The following is a 24,965-nucleotide window of genomic DNA, read 5'->3' as shown; positions in this document are numbered from 1 at the left end:
GCCCTGCCTCAGCCCGTCCTCGGGGGAAGGGCGGGGGAAGAGTCTGTGTGTGGGGGGGTGCGCTTCGCCGCGCTGCGGCCGCTTTAAAAGAATACAGCGCCGGCAGCGGGCGGGTTAAATTTTTCGTCCGCCGACATTTTTCTTTTCCCTCCCTCCTTTCCTCCCCTTTCCCTTTTCCCTCACAGAGCGGCGGGAAGGGGGGAGGGGGGGGGGGAAGGCCTGGGCCCGGCGTCCCGTGCCGCCCCCGCGTGCTTGAACCCTTCCTAACCCGCCCCGCAAAGGGTTAACCCCGCCCCGGTGACACTGTACCTGCGCGCACGTGTGCCCCGCGCCAGGGGCTGCAGGTTCGACCCCCGGCCGGCTGAGGACGGGGAAGCGGTGTGGGACCCGCTGTGCGCTGGGAGCCGGTTGCGTTGCTTCCTCCTAACCCCCCCTCCCCGGCCGCCGCCGCCGCCGCCGCCGCCTGCTCCTCGCCGGCTGCACAAAGAGCAACAGTGGAGTGAAGGCCCTGGGTTGCCTTTAAAGGCAGCGGCTGGGAATTTAAGGTGTCCCTGAGCCATGCCTCCCCGCAGCGCTCCTCGCCGCATGCCGTGGGTAAATGGATGTTGCAGTTTCTCGCCCTGTAGGTCTCAGGTGGTTGTGTTGCTGTTGTTTGCTTTAGGGTTTGTTTTGGGTAGGTACCGGGCTCCGGTTCTTCCTCGCTCTTCCCCCTGTGCCCTCTTCTCTTTGCTCTTCAGGGAGGCAAGGGTTAAGCTTTAGTTTTTAATATTTATTATGCCGTCCTTTTAAAGTAAAAAACATCTGGGTTACGAGGTGTTTTCCTCTCCTGGGGGGGATGCCTAACACGCAGAAATTGCATGCTTGCACACTGACAGGAGTCACAAGAAGCTTGGTCTTGTGGGGAAGATTGCTCCCATGGCAGCCTCCGAAGTACACAGTTGCATGCAGGTTTATTCACATCTTCATTTAGAAGTTATTGTGTGCTTGTGGATGTTTTCCATTGAATAAATTAGTCTTGTTTGTTTCAGTATTTGTTTTCGAAGGGGGCAACTGTGTCCCTTTACAGTTCTCAAGGCTGCAAAAAGTTCTTGGTAGGCTGTGGCCTCTGAATCCTTTCCTATGTAAGTAGGTAGGGGGTGCTAAGCATATTGCAGTTAGTAGATAGATCAGGGGAATTGTTTCCCTTGTGGGGCAAGCTGCTTTTTATACATTTCTGGAATTAATTAGAATGAAGTGTTAAAAAACAATGAAGGGGGGGTGGGGTAGGAAATCCCCCTCCTTGGAAAGCTTTTGTCTCCCTTTTCTGTTGACAGGTTGTTTTCCAGATGCTATCTTCTTTTCTTTCATTGCAAGTGTTTAGTGTCTTGCACTGGAAGACAACAGCAACGAACTGAATTCATTGCTCATCCAAGACACGTTCTTCTAGCTAGAGTTTGGATTACTGCCCGTGCCTGGGCTTTGGAAGATTGGTTTTAAATAAGCACCACACCTCCCAGAGAAGGAGGGAAAGCACCGTAAAGGGGAGTTGAGCTCCACATCAGAAGCACTCAGGGAGCTTAAAACTTCGATTCTGACAAAGTGTATTCAATAAACCAGTAGACTTAAAGGTTTATGGGACAGATGCACTTGTTACAAGTGATGTACAGTGGAAATCAGTTGCACAGTGTGTACATTTACTTCTTACGTTTAAAGCAGTTGAATTCAGTGAATACCAGTCACTTGTATTCATTTCTTTTCCTTTTCAGCTTAACCTCATAACGATGTGACCATCAGTATCAGACTTTGTCAGCGATGCTGCTGAGCCCTGTGCTTGTTGTTAGGCAGGACACTGCTTTCTAAGAAACTCCTGCAGGCAGGTCGTTTTTAGTAATTCCTGAAAACTTTTCTGGGAAAGATGACTTGGTTTTTATCACAGCCATTCCTGTTTAGGAGTCAGTGGCTTGGTTAGGCTTCTTATTAGTTTTGGAGTGTGGTGTATGTGAGTCAGAGTGGAAAAACGTTCTAAAATTAGCCATGCATTGTTAAGAATTTTATTAAATGAGCTGCCTCAGTGTCTTTTTACATTACCATTTTAATGGGCAATTCTCTATTCTCAGCCCTAAAAAAAGGGCTGAAGAAGCAAGAAACTTTTCAATGTTTTAATGTCTGCAAGCGTGCTAAGAGGTGAACTGGCATGTTTGTAAGTAAACCAGTCTGCTTAAATACAGCCTTTTTGTTCTTCCGTTACCTGTACTAACAGAACACTGGGATTGTGTATTCCCCCAAAGAGAACAGGTGTATTACGGAGTTTCAGCTTCTTGCATCAGAACTGAAGCCAAGCCATGATTTGAAAAGCATCTTGTTTTTGAGATTAATATGTTAATGTCTAAAATTATGACCCTGTACTGAGCTGAGTACAAACAGATGTCTCTGCTGAGTGTGTTGCAGGATCAGGGTCCAGGTTGCCTTTTGGAAATTGGCCTTGGTGCTCTGGGAACTATTACTTCTTTCATTACCTCTGTGTTAAATGAGGGCAGTAAGTGTGTTAAATTCTTTTTAAAATGAAAAACGTATGCGGCATATCTGGAAAAGAAATGTACTCTGATCCTCCTGGCATAGGCAGAGTTTTAAATGTTAGAAGGTATGAAGAGGAGTCGTTCCTTTGTAGTCTTAGAGAAACGAGTTGTGTGAGATGTGCCCACCTGTCTTAACGTGTGAACAACGACACTGAGTGCTTCATCTTTCTTTTAAACTTTGCTCCATGTGGAAAATGTGTTGTCTTGCAGGTCCTAGGGATTTCTAACATTCCCAAATCTTATTTCTATTTCTAATTAGACTGATCAGCAGAGAAACTGATCCCGTAGCTCTGGGGTGGGAAAGGCCAGCAGTGTGTGCGAGAGAACCATGTCTGTGCGGGAGTCATTTAACCCAGAAAGTTACGAACTGGACAAGAACTTCCGGCTGACCCGATTCACTGAACTGAAAGGCACAGGCTGCAAAGTGCCACAGGATGTCTTACAGAAGCTGCTTGAATCTCTACAAGAAAACCATTTTCAGGAAGACGAACAGTTCCTGGGGGCAGTTATGCCCAGGTTGGGTAAGTAATAGCTTCTCTAGACATAATGTTGGGTCAGGTTGGTGACATGATTTCATTTGCAGTTTGTTTAGTCAGTTTGTTTAATCAGTTTGAAAAGTGTGTGTTGTACAATGCATGCACAGCATCCAGAAGTCTGAAGGATGAATCTCGTGTTGTTATTTGTTGGCATCTGGGATACAAGAATATTAGTTTAATTATTTAATATCTTGCAGTATGCTCAACTACAAAGAGAAATCAGTCAGGAGTGGCCGTTGTGATAGGCACATGCTTAAGCGTTTGTCTCTTCTTCTCTTTCCCCAGCAGATACTTTGCAAACTGAAATTCTGTCATTTAATTTCTGGGCTTTTCTATTAATACATTGTTTTTGGAAATTTATGCAATGAATGCAATAAATTTTAAGCTATTAGATGACTTGTAGGTGAAGTTCCCCTCTCCTGCCCCTCCCTGCTGTTCCTGGGTCAGAGAAAGTGAGCAAGAGAAAAATCTTGCTTCAGCTGACTGGGAGCACATTGTTTCACAGTTGTCATTTTCCCTTTCAGTCCTTTCCTTGTTCCCCACTCTTTTTGCCTCACCTGTAGAAGGTGCCTGGGAAAGGCTGTCTTTCCAAGACCTCTCTGTGCTTGACAGCTTCATTTTCTCTTTGATACTTGCACAGTGATGCAAGCAGTAAGGGAAAACAGCCTGCACAAGCCACCTACATGGGGAACAAGGCGAATGGAGGCATTTTGATACCAGTTACTGTACTTCATATTGATATAGATAAATTAATGTAGATAATGTGTTTAATGACACTTTTAATTCCGTCTGTTTACTCAGCCCTATATATTCAGTCTCTGCTTTGCAGCCCAGAATGATTATGGTTTTCTCAACTTAGGAATGTCAATGTAACATTTATTCTGAGTTATTTAATTATCAACTTAGTGTCCAATGGCCTTATTTAAAATTATTTTAATATTGCTAATAGTCTATTAGCAGGCTAACAGGTTGCAACCCATTACTCTGGTAGAGATTGAATTCAGTGAGAGATTAGTAAGGAGCCAATGTTCCTGCTTAAACAATGGGGAACTTTGTATGAAATATCTAAGCAGCAATTGTGTGTGGAGCTGGGGTGGCACTATAATTTAATATTCCCAATGAAGGACACTTCCAGCTTCTTTTATCCCCAGACTGCTATTTAAAGGTTTTTGCTAAATTAGGTTGTTCACAACAGCATTCCAGTTTGGCACATTACTAAAATCGGTAATAGTTTGGTTTAGATTAATTTATCTAACTGTTTGGTTTTTCTCTTACAAACTTACAGGATCTAAACAGTAAAGGAACTGCTAATAGATTTTTCTGCAGGTAAAAAGCAGGCTAATGCCATCAATACATAGGTGTGATATTATGTAACAGGAAATCTGTTAGTAATAGCAAGTGAAGAGTTCAGGTGTCTTAAAAAATATGCTGTTGTGGTGAGCATCCTTTTAACAAATGTGTCTTTGGACAAGTTTGGTGTGATCTGCCTCTGATGCTTTGTACATCAGGTATAGAAAGGTGACTGTGCAGCCTGTGCATATGCACAATGCTTTTGAGATGCATTCAAGAGGGAAGTTGCCAGTAGCAAGCTCAAGCTCACTCCTTAGTTCTGCAAGTGGTGTTACCCAAATCAGTCTTAAATATGGCTGTGAGTATATTTTTCAGTAGGAAACTGAGTTTGCTGTTAATTCTCAGAACTGTTATGGAGCTTGAAATCACCGTTTTCAGTCACCTCTCTAAATAGATTAACTTATGTAGGCCTTTCTTGGTGGGACAGAAACGTAGTCTCAGAAGTACTGTCACAGCCCCTTGGCCTGTGTCAAACAGCACTTCTGCTGTCAGTGTGAAAACCTCACAGGGAGATCAGTTTTGCAGCATTTGGCATGAAGAGGTTAACTGAGGGAAAACAGCTCCTATACACAAGCCACTTCTCTGTAACTCCTTACATGCGTTTCTCTGGAGACACTGAACCAGTGTGTAGTGTGGCTTGATAGCCTCTATGGAGGGTGTGCAACTCTAAATTACTGCTTACAAGCTTCTGTCAGCATCCTTTCTCTTCCTAGGCTAGATCTCGTGCTTCCATAGGCAGGAGAGGTGAGATCCTCTACATCTACATACCTGCTCCCGGGCAGACCTGCTCTGTGTCCTCAGTAGGACTTGATGGAGCAGCTCACTCCATCACTGTACAGTATACTGCCAAATACTGGCTTGTAGCTTTTGCTAGGTAGTGTGTTCTATTGATCCATGGGGAAAAATGACTGTGTGGCATCTGCTCCCTGAAAACTGGCTGGTTCAAGACCTTTGCCCTGTGAGGTATGCACGGCTTGCTGCCAGCTCAGGGAGGAGGGAAGCTACCTGCCATTGCCACAGGGATATCGACAGGGAGTGCAGCTTAGGTGATTTGCCACCTTTTGTGCAGGCTCTTGCATCGCAGCAGATGCTGCATGGGTTTAGTATTGCTTATTCTGTTTGAAATATCCAGCAGCAGGGTAGAGGCTGTGCCTGGTAGTGTGGCTTTCCCAAAGGAGTTTCCATATGCAGCAGGTCATCTCTCAGCCTCACAGAAGTAAGGCTTGGAGCGTAGCCAAGTTGCAGAATGTCCAAGTGGGTGAATCATCTTTCACTGGGGACTTCAGCTGTCACTTGGGCGGTTCTTTTTGTTCCAGCTGAAGTAAGGAAATGCCCGTTAGGAGAGGTTATGTCCTTTTAAAACCGTCACTATGATTTTGTTGAGAACACCTATTGAGTGACAGGAAAGCCTATTTGCTTTTGACAGTATCAATGTATGTAGTTCCTCTTAACTTTAAATGTACATACATTCAAGCACAGATGTTCTTAATGCACTATTATTATGCTGCAGAAAAAGCAGAACACTGTAGTTCAGCCATTTGCAGTTCTATTCAAGTCAGTTGTCATTTTTTGCTTCATTCTCCACTTTATTTGTACTGTGTGCTCTCTAAGGACGGAATTTGCCATGTCTGTTTAGGCAGTATTGAGAGTTCTGTTTCACAGACATGTTTTATCTGTTGCTCCTAACAAGAGAACTTGTAGTTAAGAGCAGACTTAACCTCACTGCTGGATTTCTGTCTTGCAGGAATTGGGATGGACACCTGTGTTATTCCATTAAGACATGGAGGTTTGTCACTGGTGCAGACGACAGATTATATTTATCCTATTGTGGATGATCCTTATATGATGGTAAGTTGGCTAAACTTAATTGTTATCAATAAGGCTGAGTTGATTTGTGCTTCTCACTTACCAGTCTTATGGCAGTTTTGATTGTTTCTTCTAGATGTGCAGTGCTTCCCTGAAGTGCTCAAGGGCAGGTTTGATGGGGCTTGGAGCAACCTGGTCTAGTAAAAGGTGTCCCTGCCCATGGCAGGGAGTTGGAACTGGATGAGCTTTAAGGTCCCTTCCAGCCCAAACCAGTCTGTGATTCTAATTGATTAACTGCAGTCTGAGACTTTCCTAAATACACATGAAGAAGGAAAGGCATAGTTTCATCCTGTAGTCTTTTCCATGTTGGCCGGGAATGCTGCAGTGCTGCTTTGTATAGGTTGAAAGCTGGGAGAACTGCCACCTTTAATTCAAATTTCCCTCCATCTGTTGTTCTGTGGGATTTGGCTTGAAAAAGCGCAGAAGGGGGAAAAGGAGCTGTCTGTGAAGCAACAGACAGTAAACTCTGCTTATGAGCAGAACCACACTGTAATTGGCTTTTTTTGAGGTTCTGAAACAACCAGGCAACGTGTTAGAACTGGAAATGCCCAAATGACAGTAGTTGGCAGTAACACCTGGCAACTTCGGGGTGTTTTGTGAACATCATTTTACCTCTGTCTGTAGATGGTAAAAAGTTGAAAGAACTTGTTGGAAGTCGTGTGCACTTGGACTTTGGTTCCTTTTGTGTCCCCATTTCATGTAGTTGGCCTCAGTAAAGATTACTCTTTGATGGTATGTGTGGTGGTGATCAGTATTGACTTGAACAGAAGGTCATGATGAAACAAATGAACTTTAAAGGAAGGACTTATTAAAGCTGTAAAGAATTCTACAGGAGTTGTTTGTTAAATGAAAGTTAAGAAATGCTGTAACTCATGTTTCCTGTGGTTTGGATGCGACTCCTTTGCTTTAAGGCATGCTTTTACTGCTGCTTATGTGATTGCGTACTTTATTTGCTGTAGTTGATTGTTCTGTGAGACCCACTGGGTAGGTTTTAGACATGCAGTTTGAGATCAGGAGTGACTTTCTTTCTTAAGCATGCTTGCCCAGGTGTTGCACACATATGTAAGCTTGGCTCCTTGGGTTTCTGTTCCAGAGGAGCTCTCTTACTGCAAACTGAGCAGCCAAAATCTCAGACTGGCCTCTGTAGTACGGAGTTTTTGAGCTCACCTGAGAAACCTGATTCAAGTGGCTTGCTTTAATATCATGTGGGAGCTTGTCTGGAAAACAATAAATAGATACGTTGTTGGAGAGCTTTGTTCAAATTCATCAGCTGAGAAACTCTTTTCTCACCTTGTAACAAAAACTTGTGTGGAACAGCCTGAGAAGTCTGTGGTGAAGGGAGAGAGCTGCTTTGTTTGGAGATACAAAGGGTATGCCCAGGTGAGGTTTAGGCCAGTGTGGCTGGAATAGAATGTAGGTTTGGCCTTAGTCCAGTTTTAGTGGTTGCAATGAAGTTACAGACTATACCGTGATCCACGTACACCAGCAGCTGTAACTTTGGTATTTTCTAGCTCTCAAGTCCCAGTTTTCATTCTTGTCAACATTCATTTTAGTGTGGTGGCTTGTCCCTTCCTAATCTTCTTGTAGATGTGTACTTCTTCTTAAAAGCTGAGAAGAGGGATTCTGCCACAGACCTTGCTGACAGCTGCAGTGATGACCCAGCAGGGTTGGAGCTGCTAAATCCTCTACTTGGACCTCTCTGTCTTAGGGACTAGAGTACCTGGGGGGAGTGTAGATTGCCATTTTCTTGGGTGGACCAACATCAGTCAAATACAGTTCGCCATGGGGTTTATGGGTTGTTGTTGAGAGCAGAGGAATAGTGAGGCTTGGAAATTTTGAGTTTCTGTCCAGGCTGTATAAAGGGTGTGCTCTGGACTCCTTGCTTCAAAACAGGACTGCTGATGCTGTGCTCATCCAGCTCCTGGTTTCCCTGTTTTCAGTCTAGATGCCCGCTGACCCATGCCTGTTGTTACCACTCTCTTGTTCTCGTTATCATTCTATGCAGTCCACACTCTGCTCCTTGCTCTTCTACTCTATTTCCTTATCTAATAAACTCTAGGCTGTTCCCTGGTTTAGAGTCTCTTCCTTTCTCTGTGCACAGTGTCTTAACTGCAGTTCCCTATCTGATCTGTCTTGCTAGCTGGGGGAGAGAGGAGTCAAGGAGGGAATACCAAAAGTCCACATGGACTCAACCTGTGGCAGAAGGGTGCTGTGGCTGAGGAGGGTAGAACTGCTTGTGGCCTCTCCTGAGCTTCAGGTTTCTACTTTGGAAAACAGCCTTCTCTCACTCTCATTGCCTGATCTAAAACAAAGTTCTGCAGTTATGTGCAAAAACCTTTTCATTCTTTTGCCCTTTCCCTTTCTCTTTGGCTTTGTTCTTGAAAACACTCAATCCATGTTGTGCAGAATATCTCTAGGATGTTCACTCATAAAATCTGTATCCAGTATAGGACTGTTCAGCTGAAATGCATTGATACTGGGAAAATGAAAAACAACTGAAAATAGGTTTCATAGGAAGTATCAAGCCTCTGGTAATAGGACCGGCACTGACCTCTGTTGTGGCACCTCAGACACCTTCAGAGTTCAGGAGCAGGAAACTAGCTGGTTTGAGAGTGGACTTCCTTCCCCCTCCATTCCAGGAGCCTTCTTGGTGCTCTTTTAAGAAGAAGCTCCACTCTCAACTGGGGGTGGATGTCTGATACTTCATCCTTTGCCCTTAGTATTGCACATAAATACTTGTGTTCCAAGGGGACCAAGCAAGCAGTAGTGTGCAGGATCCAGCCAGGCTGACCCCTGTTTGTGAATCCTGTTGTGTTTATCACTGCTCAAGAGCTGTATGTTGTTCCCTCTGCTTCTTCAGACTCAAGACTTGCACTCCCTGTATTTGTTTCCATAGTGGTTTTGCCAGTTGGCAAAAGCAGTGTTAGACTGACCTCTGACTACTGGAATGGAGCACTGTTGTCAGTGTGGTTTTAAAAACTTATCTGTCATTCCTAAGAGGGCATAAACCAGCAGTTTGCTTGGTAAATACTGCAGATAGCTGAGAACAGTTTGATAGTCCCCTTCCAGAAAAGGGAAATGCCAGCCTTTAGTGTTCTTAAACATCTAGAGTTTAACAGCCAATATCCATCAAACCATGCAGTACACAGCTCTCTTGTCTTAATAGCTTAAGATTTAAATGATTAAAACATATTGCACTTCCAAATGGAAGGGATTCCCCTGATGCCACTGGAAGCTCTTGAATTTATGAAAGAAGTAGGGATTATATCTAATTGTGATTTGCAGGTGTTATTTCATGTCATCAGCAAGTGAGGTAACTGCCTGAAAATACTAATCTCTTTGCAAAACTCCTGGATGTGTGATTAGACTGTAGGGTTTTGGAGAGGGTGGAAATGTGTTTTGATTCAAACCCCACCATTTGTCATCCAAGTAAAGCATCTTTCTGTAGGCCAAACTGTGTCAAATAAATGTGTGTTTGTTATCAAGGTTCCGCTGCTTCTGAACTTCATGAAAGCACAGATTTATAGTGGTAATACCAGATGTTGGTTTCAGTTGTGCAGTTGTAAACCTAAACCAGTTTTACTAAAAATGTGTGGAGTTTTCCAGAATAACACAATAGAATTTGTCCTGTATTTTAAAATCATCTTGCCATGCCCTAGGGCTCATTCTGTACCAGAAAGTTCTTTATCTTCGTCAGGAAACTTGATATCTTGTCTGTGTTGGGTTTGCACCCCAGCGAACCCTGACTCAGCTCCATTAATGCAGTAAAATTAGAGTAGCTGAGCTAATGTGATGCAAATGATGCCTTCTCAGTTCTGTCAGCTTCATGACTTCTTAGAGGAATCTTTAGCACACAACCAGTTCTGTCTCCTGGACCAATTTTTGTTAGTGGTGATGCTTACACACATAAAAAGAGAGGAAAGGTGCTAGAGCACCTCTGCTATGGAGACGAGCAGAGAGAGCTGGGGTTGTTCAGCCTGGAGAAGAGAAGGCTCCAGGGAGACCTTAGGGCAGCTCCCAGTGCCTAAAGTGGGGCTATAGGAAATCTGGGGAGGAGCATTTTACAAGGGCATGTAGTGAGAGGACAAGGGGGAATGGCTTTAAACTGAAAGAGGGGCGATTTAGATTAGATATTAAGAAGAAATTCTTCCCTGTGAGGGTGCTGAGGCGCTGGCACAGGGTGCCCAGAGAAGCTGTGGCTGCCCCATCCCTGGCAGTGTTCAAGGCCAGGTTGGACACAGGGGCTTGGAGCAAGCTGCTCTAGTGGAAGGTGTCCCTGCCCGTGGCAGGGGTTGGAGCTGGATGAGCTTTGAGGTACCTTCCAACACAAACCATTCTGTGATGCTATGAAAAGTGAACAGAAATGTATGTGCTGTAGCAAGATTCAGCCTTGTCACTTGACCAAGTGTCAGAATAGACATGTTTCCCTCACTGTACAAGTGGTGAGGGACAGATATGGCCCCTCACTCAGTAGCTGTGTGTGCTCCTACATGGTGACAAGCCCAGTTCCTGGGAGCCCTCAGCTCATCAGTCCCCGGCACATGCTCTCTTTGCAGGCAGCTTCTTACTGATGTCCTGACAGAAAAAACACCCCAGTGTGGCTGTGTGCTGCAGCACAGCTTTATCCTCCAGGAAGTACTCCTAGAACCATGAGTGCAGACATTGCCTCCAGGGTAGTGCAGAGGAGCAAACAGCTTTCCCTTCAAAGTCCCTGTTTCCTAAGTATTCCAATACAGAAGAGGTACAACAATGTATGCTTTTTGGATTAGCTCCGTAGCAGTTGTGAATGGTATACAATGGTCATCTTCAGTGTGTACTATTCAATAAAATTCCACTGTGCTGGAATAAAATTAATTGAAACATATCAGATTGAGTAAACTGAGCTTGTTATCACAGCTAGGCTTTGTTAAGGTTAACTTCAGCTTCTCAAATCAGGCAGCCACCCTAACCTCAGTGTGGGATTCCCAGGTACTTGGTGAGAGTATGTTGACCAAGACACGGGATGAATTTTCTCCTTACCTGTAAAGGAAACCAATATCTGCACTTCTGGGTGGGCACATTGCACAAAATGCATCGTACACCACATACTTGGCTGGGTTTCTTAATGTGGGAGTGTGTAAAATAAGCAGCTGTCTCAGGGTGCAAACTTACACTGGGAGTGTTGTTCTTGGCAGGTGTTAGTCTGAACATCCACAAACATTCCTGCAGGTTTATTTTGTCTTTGTTTTTCCCCAGGGACGGATAGCATGTGCCAATGTCCTAAGTGACCTTTATGCAATGGGGGTCACGGAATGCGACAACATGTTGATGCTGCTTGGAATCAGCAATAAAATGACAGATAGGGTAAGATTTTCACTACTTTCTTTTGAAGGAAGTCCCAAACAGCTGAACATCTTAGAATGTCTTTACCTTCGGTGTATTTTCTCCTCAAAATTTGAACCCTTTTAAAGGAGAGATGGTTTTATTGAATGTTCCAGTTCATAACTTGGGTCTTGTCTCATAAACATTCTGAGCTCACTTGCTAAAGGCTTGTTTTTTTTTGTGGCATTGTAATGTGCTGCTGCTAATACCTTCATGTCCACCAAAATGGGGTCTCTGCCTCCATTGTCAATTCAGAACAATATTGCTCCAGTGCAGCATTTGATTACCAATTCCTCTACCAATCTAGATGGATACTTCTGGTCTGTAACAGCTCTCTGAAGCGGAAAAAAATGAAATAATTTTTTTTTCCTTTTTTTATTTTTGCTTTCTCCTTTTCTTCCTTGTGGAAGTTACAGGCATGTGTTTTGCTCTAGAAAAAAAGGGATGTTTAGTCTTAGAAGTAAGTTGAAACTTCACTGGTTAGTGGACGCTAAATGCAGCTTGGTTCCCTTATTGCATTGTGCTGCACTGCTGTGGCTGTACCTGGTTACAACAGCAGGATAGTTGTTCTGAGTTTCCAGAGCTTTGATTTCTTTACTTGTATGTTACTTTTTGGAGAATGTTTCTTCAGTGTAAGAGTGTCTCTTCATTTCTATTACACAGAGCTGTAAAACCATAGCTCTGTGGGGTAATATGGCCATTTTCAGGAGGCCAGCCTCTTCTTGGGGCTGGCTTTTCTGTCATGAGTTATTTGGCTTCAGTGATAAAAGCCCTCAACAAGTCTTGAAATGACTAGCACTGCTGTGTATGGAACTCTGACTTCTGTTTTGATCTCTAGGAAAGAGACAAAGTGATGCCTCTAATTATCCAGGGCTTCAAAGATGCAGCAGAAGAGGCAGGAACATCTGTTACTGGTGGCCAAACAGTGTTAAATCCCTGGATTGTTTTAGGAGGAGTGGCCACGACAGTCTGTCAGCCTAATGAATTTATAATGTAAGTTAAATCACTAAACAATCAAAGGCACTGGCCTGAAGGGATACAGTAAAAATCCTTTAAATACTCTGTTGTGATCTTGTGATCTGTCTTCTGATAAATAAAGCAGTCCCTTCTCCTCCTTGCATTTGTCCTTAGTGCTCAAGAGATACCACATCTCGTGTACATAGTTGCTTTCTTAAACAGGATGTCCTTTTACTTTTCCCTATCCCCCAGTCTCTTTTGATCCTGTTCTCCTTTTGACAGGAGAGTTATGCTTCTGACCTTTAAAGGTACTGAAGCCTATTTTTGGACATAAATTTTGGGCATATTTATACATCCATTTTAAACCATCTCCCAATTATCCTATTAATGGCTGAAGAGAAATACAGAATTGCTGTCTTTACAGCTTTGTGTCCATTTAACAGTAGCTGATTTTGAATGTCCCACTGTGGTATGTTACACTGTACAAATGAATTTGTTCATGATCTTAGTGCTGGTTATCTTATGCCCCGAATAAGGTCAGTCTTTTTCCCTATCCTATCTTAAATCTCCAGTAAACTGAAAGAAAAGATGTAATGTCATGTGTCTGACTGCAAACATTGTTGTATTCCAAGAAAGATTAGCACTTTTAAACAAGTTTGCAGCATTTTGCTCAATAGTGTGCAGGGCAATGAACCCCAAAGGATATAATCCTGCCATTAGTCAGTTTAACTGTGCAACAAGATACATGGGTCTGTGAAAACATAACTATCAGCACTTATTCCTAATAACGTGTGTTAATCTCACCGTGTAACTGATATATGAATTCTTTGTTTTCAGGCCAGACAATGCAGTGCCAGGAGATGTGCTTGTATTAACTAAACCCTTGGGAACACAAGTGGCTGTAGCTGTCCACCAGTGGCTAGATATTGTGAGTACACTGCAAAAGAAGAACTAGGGAGGAGGGGTGTGAGTTAAAGGTGACCTTCTTCATTCCCTCAACATGGCAAAGTTCAGCAGTGTAATAAGTACACTGAGGGAGTGATCTACTACATCTTTCTCCTCCTTCCTCCTCAAAGTCTCAGCCTGACCTGTTTATATACAAAGTTCCTTTGGAATCAAGGCAGTTTTCTGTTTTGTGCTTAGTGAGCCAATCTTAATTGCATTTAATTCTTAGTTAGTTCTCAAGCACTGCTGTAATAAACAACATTGTTTATCAACAGAACAACAGACTGGCACCCTGGGTAAAATCATGGCCTCCTCCACCTGCTAAAGTAATTGGCAAAAGCTTATTTATGGCAATTAGGCCAAGATTGCTGTCTGTGTTCATGGGCTTTCTGCCTCTGTATGTGGAAATGTATCTACGTTTCACATGTATTACCCTGTGCATTCAGTAAGAATATTTCTAGCAGCATTATGTATATAGACATACTTCCATCTGTTACTTCAGGCAAAAATGTAACTACTGAACTGAAAAGTGACTGCAAAATTGGCATCTGCTTATGTTGTCTGGCTCCCAGTTATGTGTCTTCAGGATGAGAACTGCTCAGTTTACACTTTAAAAAGATCCATCTTTTCTACTTTTGGGACTACTGAGCCAATAGACTGGCAGAGGAGCGAGCTGGAATCTACTTAGTTTTGGCAGTTAGCCACTACATTGTCATATGAATTCTAATTACACAGCTTGTGTTGGCAAAAGTGGGAAAGAACCAGCTTAAACTATCATTGAAGTCTGAAGTGTGAGCAACAAGAAAAAGTCTTTTTCTCCTTCTCCATAGGGCCTAGACTGGCAATTCTGACCTCAGCAGAATCCTGCATTTTCCTATCAGATATAAAGATCAGGGCCTCAGATAATCTTGATATGAAAATGAAGTGAAAGAACAAGACACCAATTTTACAGTATGTTTCTGGCCATAATCTTCTTAACATATGTGTTATTGTGCTGACAAAGAGACTTGCAAATTAAGGACATTCTGAATTTCCACATATTTCAAGTACTTTTAATTTCCTTGACTGTCAACCAGAAACACCTTCTGGTCTGAAAAATGAGGACAACAGTGAAATCAATCCTCTTATTACATGTAAACAGAGTATATCTTTGATTGTGGTAGGAAAATCTCTGAGTAGCTGTGTTGCCTTTTTTTTGGCTTTGTTCTGTGAAAGAGTAGGGAAAGTGAAACTAGAACTACCCATCACAAATTCGCCCATAAATCAAATTTTGATAGGGAATTTATGGTATTAAAAAGTATGTGGGAGAAGGTCCATAATACAGCAAGTTTTTGTATAGGCGAGAAAGAAAAACTGGAGTGTAGAGAGACATGGCTGCAACACAAAAAACAAACACTAAAACAACCTAAAAGCTGAGGTTTTTAACCAGAGCAGTAGCAAATAAGTTCCCAGTAACAAGTGAAAGGGAGATCCATAAAGAAACAAAACTTAACCCTCTTTGCTTGGTGGCTGCAGCATTACTGCAGTCAGGCCCCAGCTGTGTTCCTGGCAGCAGCTGTAGGGTGCAAAGGAAGAGACTGCAAAGAATGTTCAGGGAGCTGGGTCCTGTTGAGTGCTGGGTTAGAGATGTGCTGGGGGTGGTGGAGCTGTTCCCTGTGGTTTCAGCTGCCAGGCTGATGATCTGGATTGATTCAGCTGGGCCACAGCTGGGAACTGGCATCCCTTTGCCTTTTCCTCTTTCAGCTAAAAAGCATGATATGGCTTGCTGTGCTGTGCCCCTTCAGAAAGGGTTCTACAGACCCTTCTTCTTTGGAAATCTAAGCTTGCTTTTACAAGTTGTTTAGGGATTTTCATGAACTTTTCTGCCTTTGTTTCCGTTTTACTAACCAGAGAATGTAATTGCTATAGTGGAGAGGAGTTTGTTGTAATTTGTATCTTACGTGTGTTTGTGGCTTTTCCAGCCTCCACCTTGAGTTCTGCTTCCACCTCATTTGTGATATCTATGGAATGGCCTTGTGGTTTCAAACATCCAATTCTTACTTACTTCTAGTTCTCTCTTATTTTATTTCTATTGCAAAAGAAAAAGCAAATTAAACAAGTTTGTAGTATTGCTTCTAACAGCTAAATGGTTACTCTGTTTCGTTCTGTGTCTGAGATTACTTCAGGCTCCAATGAAACAACTGCCCTTTATAAAGGTACCTATTCCTAAATTGCTCTGAGACCTTTTTCGGATGAAAAGCTTTGCTTAAAATGTGATGGAGGCATGAATCCATACAAGACACCAGAGAAAAGGTGGAAGGAGATCCTGGTATTAAACTGTAAAGGAAGCTTATGAAACTGCCTTAGTCCTAACTCACTAGAGCAATTACATCCTGCCTTAGCGTGCATTCCTCTGTCCTGGACTTGCGGATGTCAGTGGCCTTTCTTGATCAACGTGTCCAGATGGGAGATCAAGAATTTTTCATTAAAAGCCCAAGAAGCCAGAGATTACAAATCTCAACATCAGCCACAAAGTTCTGTTCACTTGGTTGCCAGACAGTTGCTTTGAAGAAGTTCTTTGCCCTGGGGTAGGGTATTCCACTCCTCTCTGCTTCTGAAAGCTTAGTGCCTAATTGATCTTTCAATTCACTTTGCTTAGGAGCAGCAGAGTAAAACACCACCTCTGACCAATGAACCTTTGCCCCTCTTTGAGTTAAAAAAAAAAAAAACCCAAACATTCAGCTGAGTTTAAAAAGTACATTTTGGGTGAAGGGATATGTTTTTAAGTGGTAAAGGTGTATTTTAAAATACACATCTGCAAATCTAAAAGAATGATCCTTATTTTGTCCATTAGCCAGAAAAATGGAATAAAATCAAACTAGTGGTAACGCAAGAAGATGTAGAACTAGCATACCAGGAGGCGATGATGAATATGGCACGACTGAACAGAACAGGTAAGAAGAGAAGTGTGTGTTGGGGAGGCAAATGGGAGATGGATTTATCCAGTTCCATACTTAATTCCATTTCATTGCCACAGGGAAGTGTGACACAGCCACTTCATCCCTTCTGCCCCATCCTTCTGCTGTTTAGTGTTTGTGAAGCAAGCAATTTAAAATCAAACACCCTCTTTTAATTACACAGCAAAAACACAAATGCTGCTGGAGATGATTATGACTCATGTGAGTGCTGCAAGTAACATCCCAGTGAGTTAGAGGATGTTTTAAAGGGCAATATATTGGATTTGTTCCTTATTTTCTGAGCCTGGATGACTCGTGAGGCCCGATTAGAAAAATTCAGAATAAAAAAGGCAAAGCTTTTCAGTTTTGTACACTTCAATTTAAATTACTGCTTTTCCATTTTCTTATGTCATGTGCTTCGCAAAGGAATATGTAGCACATGGTTGTTGGTGGGTTTTGGAGTTTTCCTCTTCTATTTTCATAGGTGTTTGTGTTGTTTGTGTGTTTGTTTCTTTTAAGTTTGCTTTTATCCTGGAAATTTTAAGCCAGGATTTTCCTTCTTTGTTCAAAGTATCCTTGGAGGACTGGAGAATTGAACTAGGCATTTCCTTACTTCTAAGTTGGAGGAACAGGGATAGTGAAATAGCTCTTCTCCCATTTTATTCAGTTTTCATTTGGCATTTGTTGTCATGCCACTGTTTTTTCATTCTTTCTCTAAGTATTCCAGGACAAACAAATGACCAGGATTGTCTTGTAGAAAAGAACTGGGGTCCTACTCACACATATAAAAGCAGCAAAGAAGGGCAAAACATTCTTGGTTTTGTTTTGTCCACTTACTCTTGTCAGGCACCTTTAACAATACTTAAAACATTTTTAACTGGAGCCATTGTCCATCATGCAGAGGTACCCTTCTCCCACCCAGGGCTCTGTAGCTGTAAATGCCCAGGAATTCCATGAATGCATAGATGGGAAGCTAGGGCCCTTCTGTCAGGACCTGCAGGATTTGATCTTAAGCTTTAAACTCAAGTGTTCAGAACTTAAGTTCTGATGTGATGGTTTTATGGAGTGGCAGGGGAAGAGATGTGAGAGAACTGACTCAGGAATAAACCTGGGCCTTGCCCTCACTGAAGCAAAGCTGAGCTCAGAACCTCTGTGGTTCTCAACTTTGAATCTCCAGCAAATCCCTGGTTCTATATACTAATGCAAATTAGTAGCACATGTCTAATGGAGCATGCTCATAAATGTAACTGCAGTGCTGAATTCTCAGCATGATTTAATATCTTAAATACAAATAGAATTTTTTTTATGGGTTAAATCAGTATTGGTGAACTCCAGTTCCCTTCAACCATGATTTCTTACTTCATTAATTTAAACAGTAACTCAATTTGAATTAAAGGTATGCAACTTCATTGAAATTGTGCATAATGTTGTTGAAGCATTGCTTTGCCTCATAACTTTCTTTCTGATTTGGTTTTGGTTTTCCTCTCCCTCTCTTGTAGCTGCTGGACTCATGCACACTTTCAATGCACACGCAGCTACAGACATTACAGGGTTTGGAATCCTTGGGCATGCACAGAACCTTGCCAAGCAGCAGCGAAATGAGGTGTCCTTCGTTATTCACAACCTTCCTGTTCTTGCTAAGATGGCTGCTGTCAGTAAGGCTTGTGGAAATATGTTTGGCCTCATGCACGGGACTTGTCCGGAGACTTCAGGTAGGTGACACTTGCACCACCCTCTTCCTTCCCTACACCTCCACATTAGAATTTAGTAACTTTACAAATGTACAAACCATGTGTTTTGCATTCAAAACCACAGTTGGTTTGGCATACAGCCAAGCTAATGAGCATTATTAGGCACACAACTGTTCACAATTCGCTTGTTCAGTCTAACATCCAAACTACCATCCTATTGTGAATGCCTTCTGCTTCCTTATGAAACAGTATTACCCAAACCCTTGCTGTATCTAGAACATTTGGCAGTTAGAAGTCAGTGAGGATTCTGAATTCTTTTGAAATCTGATTTTTATATTATCTGTTAACTCCAGAACAGCAAATAGCTGAAATTCCCAGCACAGCTGACAGACTTTTCTCCATGGTAAAGCCACCTGCAGTAGGTTTGCCATCCAGATGAGTATGGGTTTGGTTCTCATTATGAATATGTGTGAAGTTTAGTGCTGAATAGACCAGTCTCTGTGACTGGGGGCTTCTGTTCACAGAATACAGACACCCAAGAATATAGATTTTTCTCCCTTATATTTATGAAATCTAACATTAAGGGACTGTGACTGGCAGCAAAGAAAAGAAAAAAGAAAAATAATTTGTTCTCTGATCTGCTCATTTCACTTGAGTTCTCTATTTAAAAGTGCTGCCACTCACAGTATGATTCTGTGACAATGAATACAACAGATGTGTACTGAGAATTGGGCTATGGACAAACAGTTAAGCCACCATCAGGTGATAAGAACTTCTGATGGGTTAGAGGTTGCCCTATTATTAGTGTAGGCCACTTTGCTGACTGATTTGATCACTGTCTTCTCCTGGAAGTGTTTATCCTTTCCCTTGAATCTTCTGTCCTGTTCTATTTTGTTTTTTTTTTGTTTAATCTCACTTCTTTTGGGGAAATGGAGAAGATATAGCAACAAATCTGTCTTTTGTCTCATTTCCCCACCCTCTTCCTGCTCTCCAGAAGTATTATCCAAATTCTCTGCAGCTTACAACTGAGGGGGCCCCTTGAAGCAAAACAGTCTGAAGATCTGGAAAGAAGCATCACAGTGAAAGCCATAAACTTCCCCCCTAGTGAATACACAACTTACCAGGATCTGCTGAACTGTTCCTTAGCCATCTGTATTTAAACAGACACTCTGCTACAGAGACAGTGTGGCTCAGATGATGTGTAATAGGATATGGGACATGAATCCTTTCAAGAATTCAAATCCACTGTCAGTCAGCAGGGACCAGAAATATCTGGTGGCACTTTGGCAGGCTGTGTCAGTAAGGTTGGCAGTACCAGACAGGTTCTTACTACCCGGGAGCCTACACAAACAGAGCGCTAGTAGCATTTGGTATTGGTTGCAAGGAGTCCAAAACACAGCATGGGCACAGATCTGGGATTGCAAGATGCTCTTTCAGATGAGAGACTGTGGCAGAGGTTTGTATGGGAATGGCTATGGAATGCTGCAGTCTTCAGAGCTGCCTGTCCTGCACCCTGGGGATATCCAGTTCTGTCTTTCCACTAAAGGAATATAAAGCAGCGTGCATGGTGGATGTCCGCAGTGCTGGCAGAGTACTTGGAAGTGGAAAACAGTTGACTTTGGAATTTCTTCTGGGACTGAGCAGGAGGTGTCTTTGAAATGCTGACAGGTTTCAACATAGATGTTGATGGGAAAACCAGGACATATCTGGTTATTTGTGAACTTTGGGTGCCTCAAACATGTATATTTGATTTCATCACAGTGCTGCATTTCTCGCATTAGAGGTGGCTGGAGGGATTTGCTACAGGGCCGTGTCTGCCAAGTGTTAGAAAGATCCATAGCCACGTGGATGCAATAGCTCTGCTCTGAAAGCTCTGTAAGTGCATTCCCATAGGCTTTCAGCCTATGCTGGATAGCCTGACACATTGCAGCAATGTGTGTTAGTTTGGGCACAGTGTGCTGGGATGGCTCCTTAGCACTCAGACCTGGGCTGTTAACACACTTCATGTCCTGGGGTTGATTTACATGAAGCATCTGCCTCGCTGTGCCTATATACTCAGTTGTGAGGATGCCTTCTGGGGGAGCTGCTCAGGGCTGCTCATACCACAGTACACGTACACTCTTTCTCTATTGGCTTAAACTTCCAGAAATGCTGTCTGTGGCTTCTTCATCTGGGAACAGATGTTTTTCAGCAGTGGGAAGGCAATGAGAAATTTACTGGAAAACAGTTTGGATATTAAGACTCTTGTGTGGGTTTTTTTTCCAGTGTACATTTGTTGGGCACCTGTTGACAAAAGTCAGTGTTGGAAAGATCTATGATGTGATCTGTTCCATCCTTCAGGCACTCTTGCTTATGGTGTATTTTCTTCAGAGTGCCATTTTACATGATTTTACACACTCTTTTAGGTAACTCTGGCAATGGCTAAAGCTGCAGTCAGGCAATTTGTTTCAGAAGAATTAGTTCTGTGTATTAGACTGGCTATTTGCAGAAACAAGTTAGAGTTACTGTGTGGGATATTTATGCATGTGTGTATTTTTGTCAGTCCTGATAACTTCAGAAGCCGTTGAATGGTGTAAGCCACCTTTTTTAGTGTAGTAGAAGTATCTCAGCAACTGGGTGTTTGTGCTGACTTTGTGGAAATAGGCAGATGGGTAGAAAAGAAGGGCTGTGGTAGTGCCTGACAAGAGGCGAGGAATTATCCTTTCATAAGTCACTTTGGGAGGAAGCCATTAGTAGGAGCAAGGACAACTTGGGTTCGATTGTCTGTTCTGCTTTTGAAGTCTTCAGTGTCCACTTCCCTGCTTGCAAAACAGCTGTTAAAACAGCAATGTTTAAGACCTCTTACCCAAAAACCCCTTCATTTTTAAAAGTAAGGTAAATGAGGGCAGACACCAAGTACCTGCATCCTTCCAGCCCCCAACAGCAACATGCAGCCAACTCTTACATTGCCACAGCCATTCATGTATTCCGTCTGTAGTTCATGTGCTTTGTCTTCAGCGGTGGCTGGCGCAGACCTTAGAAACGTGGCACCATGAACTGCTGCTTGCTTCAGTGCAAGTGACACTGGGGCTTCATTTTCCACAGGCAACAACTTAAACTCCCAGTGGGTTTGACCTTACACTGGTGAAGACTTCTTGTGGTTGTCCATGGGCCAAAACACAGAGCAGTTGGGAACACCGGTAATGTAGGCTAGACTACATAGTACAGTACCTTAAGGACTTACCCAAAGGGTTAAAGAAACTGGTCAATTTAGCAGAAAAATAACTGGAATCCCTACCTACAGGAATCCTATGGCCCATTGACAGCATCTCATAGCCTTTAATAAGGGTTATTGACCAAGCTGTGGGATGCAGTCAGTGGGTGGGAAGTGATTCTTGATTGGAAATTGGGATTTTGTGCATTTTTTCTGACCTTGCCAAAGAATGTTAACCGGGTATGTGTACAAGTGATGCAAATTAGCAGGAAAAGCATGTGTGGTGAAAAGATAATGGAGTGAAGGTTACTCTTTTGCTCTTTCTTATTTCCTTTTCCACCATACTTCTGTTCCTCTCTTCTGGCTAGTTAGCACATTCTCTGCACTACCACTTGTAAACCTCTTTCCTGACTCAGTTGCACCATGACATAAGTTTATCTTCAGTTTGATTTAGAGCCTTCCATGGCAGTGGTACATAATTCCTTTGCAATCAGTTTGTCTCTTGCATCTGGAGAAGCTTAAACATTGTCTTCCAAGAGAGAGGCATTTTTTTCTTGTTGGCACACCCATTTGCTTCATATAGAACCTGAAAAATAACTGTCACAGCTCCACACATCCTCATATATAATTCTCATGTTCAATAACTGCTTCTTCCCCACAGTGTCTTTAGTCACTACCGAGAGGACTGTTTGCTTGGAAAAGCAAAATAAAGGTGCCCAAGGTGATGATAAGCTCTCCAGGGGCCACAGAGGAGGAGGTGGCACCCAGCTTAGGGTGGCTGGCTCAGCAGGCGCCCTTTCACCCCCAGGGTTGGCTCAGAGTCAGTGGCATCGTTCGTGCTGCTGGCTGATGCCCATCTGCTCTTTGCCCTGACCAGAAGACTTGGGGTCAAATAACTCCTTAAGAGTAAGCAAGGTTCAGCATGTGCCCAAATTCCCGTTTGTGTAAATGTTCTCTCTTGTCCAAGTTCTTTGATGTTTTCCAGTGGGAGAAGATAGTTTAACATCCCTTACAAGAGGCTACTGTGAGTAAGAATATAGCACAGTGTATAGACATGAGCTGTGCCGTGCTTTGAGCTTTAATCAGGATTACAAACTGGTTTGGGTTGGAAGGGACCTTAAAGCTTATCCAGTTCCAACCCTATGTCACAGGCAGGGACACCTTCCACTAGAGCAGGTTGCTCCAAGCCCCTTTGTCCAACCTGGCTTGAACACTGCCGGGGATGGGGCAGCCACAGCTTCTCTGGGCACCCTGTGCCAGCGCCTCACTACCTCACAGGAAAGAACTTCCTAAGATCTAATCTGAATCTCCCTTCTTTCAGTTCAAATTAAACTCTAATTAGGCATCTGCAGATGAGATCACTGCTCTGGGTTGCAGTGCTTCACATGTTTGCAACATAGCATAAATGGAAAAAAGGGATAGAGAAAAGCAGGATTCTCTTGTAATAAAGGGCAGCACCAAAACACTTAATGATGTGGTCAGAGCCTCCTGCAAGTCTGTGCCAGAGCTGCCAGTGAAACCCATTCTAGTAAATGCACTTGGCAAACTGCCTTTTTCAGCGCTCTTGGGTTTTGGAATAGAAGCATTGTTAGGTTTAACAACTGAATGGAGAGCTTGCTCCCTGGTTATTGTGGTGCTTCTGAAAAACATTCAGTAGGAAATCAAATATTATTCACTTGCCTCGGAGGAAAAAAATCTCATGGGAAATGCTAAAAAAGGTTAGAAAACTCTGAAACAAAGGGGTCAAAAGGGAGCTCTGGATCAAGCTTTTTCTGCTTCTTGCCTTCTCTGATAATAGTCCCTACTCTGCTGAATAGTTTCACTGTGGACAAGAGGATTGCTTGCAGAATCAGCTGCTACCAGTATGTGCTTATAGGTGTCTGAAGATGACCTTTACCCAAAAGGCTTCTGTGTAGAAGTGCTTTGCAGTCTTCTGTTGGAAGTTCACAATGCTGATGTTGTTTCAGTATGTCATTTGCTGGCATCAGTAGGGTGTCCTTTTGCCAACATCTTTTGTGTGTGTTTGGCTTCACTTGCATAGCCACTAAAAGTGAATCCAGGCAGAAACCTCTTTCTGTAAAGCGGGAGCTCAGACTTCCACCATTGTCTTTTCTTGGAGTTTGACAGTTTGAAGCCACCAGGTGCTTGTCAAAAGAGGGATCTGGCAGGTCAAGGTTAAAATGCTTTGCGATCAGACCACTTAATGCTCTTTTTTACCTTCACAGGAGGCCTCCTCATCTGTTTACCACGAGAACAGGCAGCACGTTTCTGTGCAGAGATCAAGTCCCCAAAGTACGGTGAAGGCCACCAAGCATGGATCATTGGCATTGTAGAGAAGGGTAACCGCACGGCGCGCATCATTGACAAGCCTCGGATCATTGAAGTTGCGCCTCAGGTGGCCACTCAGAACGTGAACCCCACACCCGGTGCCACCTCTTAATGTAGATGAAATGGCTGTTTTGTTTTTAAATAGATCTATTCCTTTATCATCCTACGATTTAAAGAACTGTAAAGAGAAAAGAAAACTTGTTGTGTCTGCACATCTGGTGGCCTTCGGTCAGTTTATGAGTGGATACAATTAATGAAATAAAATCCATTGCCTTTTTTTCCTGTTACATTAACTGAAGATGCACCTAATCTTGAGGCAGCTTCTGAGTTGAGAATTATATTGTTATCCAATACTGTTGATTCATTTTGAATCTTTAGACACTTATCTCTTGCCGCATAGGCTCTTTTTAAAGGTGCTTTCACGTAGCACAGACATTACCAGTAGTAGTGTCAAATAGCAGTTTGTGTCCTTTCATTATATGTATATTTATCATAAGTCTAATTTTGATGCCTTGAGTGATATTCCAGAAAGGCAATAAATTGAGAAGCGACACCATGGGTATACCCAGTAGAAAGAGGGTTGCATGATTACATTCAATCTTTGATTTTAATTTCTATTTCTTTTGGGTTTTGCTGGTGTTGCTCCTTAAGGTTTAGTCTTACCAAGAACATCCACAACCCTGGACATTGCTTGGTAGTGCACTCTCTTTAAACCAGCAAGTGCTGACTTTGCATGGATAGCACTTCAGAGTAGAAGGAGTCGATTTCTAACTTTATTATTTGTAGACCTGACAATATTTACTGTATTATCAATGATTTTTTTTCTTTCTTGAGAGTAAGGAAAAAAAGAATTCTTTCTTTCTTTTGCAATGTGATTGGATGTGCTATAGTGCAACAAAGGTTTTTGCAGACCAAAAGGAGGTTCCTGTATAATATTCATTTACAAGTCACTATATAAATAACTACACAAATAATTTTTAAATATAATCAAACTAAAATAAACCTCTGTTCTGTGGATGGTAGTGTTTAATACATTTTATATTTTGTATAGTGATTACCAGCCTTTTTTTTTTTTGTTCTTCCTTTAAAATCAGCAGCTGTTTAGTATAATTCCTTAGTATTATTTTGTTCTTTGCTCAGATACATTTTTCTGCACGCTTTTTGTGATCTGTGTTTAAAATCTACATTGCCAACATTGCAGCTTGGACTTCAGCTTGTTATTCAAAATAAATATTTAATTTTTTTTA

The 24,965-nt window shown here is 42.6% G+C and overlaps 1 protein-coding gene and 1 long non-coding RNA gene across 5 annotated transcripts in view; one reads left to right on the top strand and one right to left on the bottom strand.

Annotated features, from left to right (window-relative positions):
• LOC133220224 (uncharacterized) overlaps positions 1–435 on the bottom strand; it is a 7,953-nt gene extending 7,518 nt beyond the window's left edge. Inside the window, exon 1 of the long non-coding RNA XR_009727668.1 lies at positions 310–435. This is a non-coding gene — a long non-coding RNA (uncharacterized LOC133220224). The remainder of the gene's footprint in view (positions 1–309) is intronic.
• The window catches only part of SEPHS1 (selenophosphate synthetase 1), a 25,264-nt gene extending 299 nt beyond the window's left edge, over positions 1–24,965 (top strand). Inside the window, exons 1-9 of one of the 4 annotated variants that reach the window (XM_061368169.1) lie at positions 448–622; positions 2,815–3,076; positions 6,186–6,289; positions 11,543–11,650; positions 12,507–12,661; positions 13,463–13,553; positions 16,404–16,503; positions 18,006–18,218; positions 23,616–24,965. In XM_061368169.1, coding sequence (XP_061224153.1) covers positions 2,884–3,076; positions 6,186–6,289; positions 11,543–11,650; positions 12,507–12,661; positions 13,463–13,553; positions 16,404–16,503; positions 18,006–18,218; positions 23,616–23,830 — 1,179 coding nt within the window. In that variant the 5' untranslated portion in view covers positions 448–622; positions 2,815–2,883 and the 3' untranslated portion in view covers positions 23,831–24,965. Of the gene's footprint in view, positions 1–447; positions 674–1,703; positions 1,853–2,814; positions 3,077–6,185; positions 6,290–11,542; positions 11,651–12,506; positions 12,662–13,462; positions 13,554–16,403; positions 16,504–18,005; positions 18,219–23,615 lie in introns of those variants that run through there. The other 3 variants (XM_061368168.1, XM_061368170.1, XM_061368167.1) reach the window with 3 other exon arrangements.

The sequence above is a fragment of the Neopsephotus bourkii genome, unplaced genomic scaffold (assembly GCF_033783945.1).
Source record: "Neopsephotus bourkii isolate Nb327-2 ecotype Australia unplaced genomic scaffold, CSIRO-AGI_Nbou_v1 NB_1423, whole genome shotgun sequence".
In the NCBI taxonomy this organism is placed as follows: domain Eukaryota; kingdom Metazoa; phylum Chordata; class Aves; order Psittaciformes; family Psittacidae; genus Neopsephotus; species Neopsephotus bourkii.
The sequence above is the reverse complement of the archived record's forward strand: the minus strand, read 5'-3'. Positions and strand labels throughout refer to the sequence as shown.